The sequence below is a fragment of the Austrofundulus limnaeus genome, unplaced genomic scaffold (genome assembly GCF_001266775.1).
Source record: "Austrofundulus limnaeus strain Quisiro unplaced genomic scaffold, Austrofundulus_limnaeus-1.0 Scaffold137, whole genome shotgun sequence".
Classification (NCBI taxonomy): domain Eukaryota; kingdom Metazoa; phylum Chordata; class Actinopteri; order Cyprinodontiformes; family Rivulidae; genus Austrofundulus; species Austrofundulus limnaeus.
Genome location: NW_013952539.1, coordinates 941,190 through 943,227, shown reverse-complemented (window position 1 = coordinate 943,227; position 2,038 = coordinate 941,190). Strand labels below are relative to the sequence as shown.

The following is a 2,038-nucleotide window of genomic DNA, read 5'->3' as shown; positions in this document are numbered from 1 at the left end:
AGTTTTGTGAACTCTTTGATTAATTTCATCACGTTAAAGAAGTTCTTTAAAAATGAACAAACCAGTTCTGCTTCGGCATTAATCCTAGCAGTAATGTGTGCAGCTGAGGTGGAGTAAACATGAATGTGTTCTGTGTGTAGATTTGATATAACAGAAGTGCAGATCTGTCTAGCAGGAATACAGCTGCTCACAACCAGTGTCGGTCCCTCTCTGTGGAACGTCATGGTAAACCTCCTGGCTGCTGCCTGCATGGCTCACTGCTGTCTGCCTCCACAACGGCTGCTGACCTGCATGGACTCACACGGAGAGTTGATTCTTAATCTGCGACGTGCACAGATGAAACCTTTTTAAATGAAGCGTGTTTTGTGCCAAACAAGYGGCTCCGTGTTCAGCATTGTGTTGTGGAGGAAGGCTGTGGGATGACGATGTGCTGGTAGATGTTTTTTTTTTAAACTAATCCTCCTCACTATAAATTGTCTGCTTTCTCCTCCCACTCAGCATTGATGTGACTGAGGTGCAAATCTTCATTATAATTATGTATTTGCTGGCCGCCGTGGGAGGATCTGCTTTTTGGCAGTCACTGGTAATTCTGATCGGTTCTAATTCCTACAGATTGACTTAATAAGAATGATGTCATAGATGTGTGTTAATAATCCTGACGATTTCTGAAGCACATGTAATACTGCTCTAGCAGCTTTGTTTGTACTGTTTGACGCAAAAATACAGACGCAGATAAGTTTGTTTGTACCTTTCATTAAAGAAAGAAAAACCCGCAGACAATGAATTAACTCATTGCTTTAGAATTTGGGCTCAGCAGTTATGTTTTTTAAAATGCTGATAGCTGCCTTAACAAGCAGGATGGTACCCTCAATATTTAGTTGCACAACATTTTGAAGCAATCCTTGTAATCAAGCAATTCCTGTAAGTCTGTTACGTTTTCTAGTTTGCAGAAATGTTTTATTTACAATTTAATTAAAAAATGTCAGCAACCGGAGACTTGTTCATCCGGCCTTACATGTTGGAGCCAGAGTCTGATCAGAACCAGAGGAGAATTGCGAGAAATTATAATTACGTCCAGACATAATATGGCAGTTCCGTTGCAGATAATTTGACATAATAGACTCAGAAAACGTCGTGAAAAATAGAGAAAACTGAACGAGCTGAAAAATCTGATCCAAACAGAATATAAAGATATCTTTGCAGCACCAGGAGAAACTAAATTCAACTTTTCTGCCTCTTAGAGACTCCAAGTTCACAACAAAATGTATTCAACAGCTAAAAAGCTGGATTTTGCAGATATGTTCCCTTTTTTTAAGAGACAGCCTCAAAACGAGTTGATCTGAGACACTTTTGGGGCTTGTGGAGTTACAAGGAGGCATTCAGACCAAAGTATTTAAGTTCCATTCTATATAGACCCCAACTGAATGATTTAAATATGATAAAAGGATTTAAAAACATCTTTGACTAACATGTTTTAAACACTGTATTATATTCCTACAGAAAATTAAACTTTTCTACAAACTGTTGACGACAACACACACACACACACACACACACACACACACACACAAAATCCTATGCGTCATCCGTTCTGGAAGTAAAATGTTCATAAGCCCCTCAGAATTGTAATACTGTTATAAAAGTATTGTGAATAGACGGTTTCTCCCCCTTATTCTAAACATAAAATTCACTGGGTGCCAGTTCGTTAGTAACTTTTAGAGATGAAATGGTTTCATACAGCTGCAGTCATTTTAAATAAAAGTTAAACAAAACTAAATAAACTGACTCTAATAACTTTTTAAGCATTTTTTTATTTAAACAAACCAGACATATTTGTAGCCCCTGGGTGCTGCTAAGCTCGTCTTTTAAACCTGCCATGATGTAAACAAGATATTTTAGCACGTAGTTGAGAAGAGGATTGTTTATTATTCTGAGCTTACTCAGAATTGAGACAGTTAAATTAAGCCATTCATATACACTGTAAAAAATGAAATGTTGGATTTACTTAACCATGTTATGTTACCTGGTTCCTCTTAAC

General features: G+C 37.5%; 1 protein-coding gene across 1 annotated transcript in view; it reads left to right on the top strand.

Annotated features, from left to right (window-relative positions):
• cept1b (choline/ethanolamine phosphotransferase 1b) overlaps nt 1–2,038 on the top strand; it is an 11,504-nt gene that overhangs the window by 5,408 nt on the left and 4,058 nt on the right. The window contains exon 6 of the mRNA XM_014016056.1: nt 499–583. Coding sequence (XP_013871510.1) covers nt 499–583 — 85 coding nt within the window. The remainder of the gene's footprint in view (nt 1–498; nt 584–2,038) is intronic.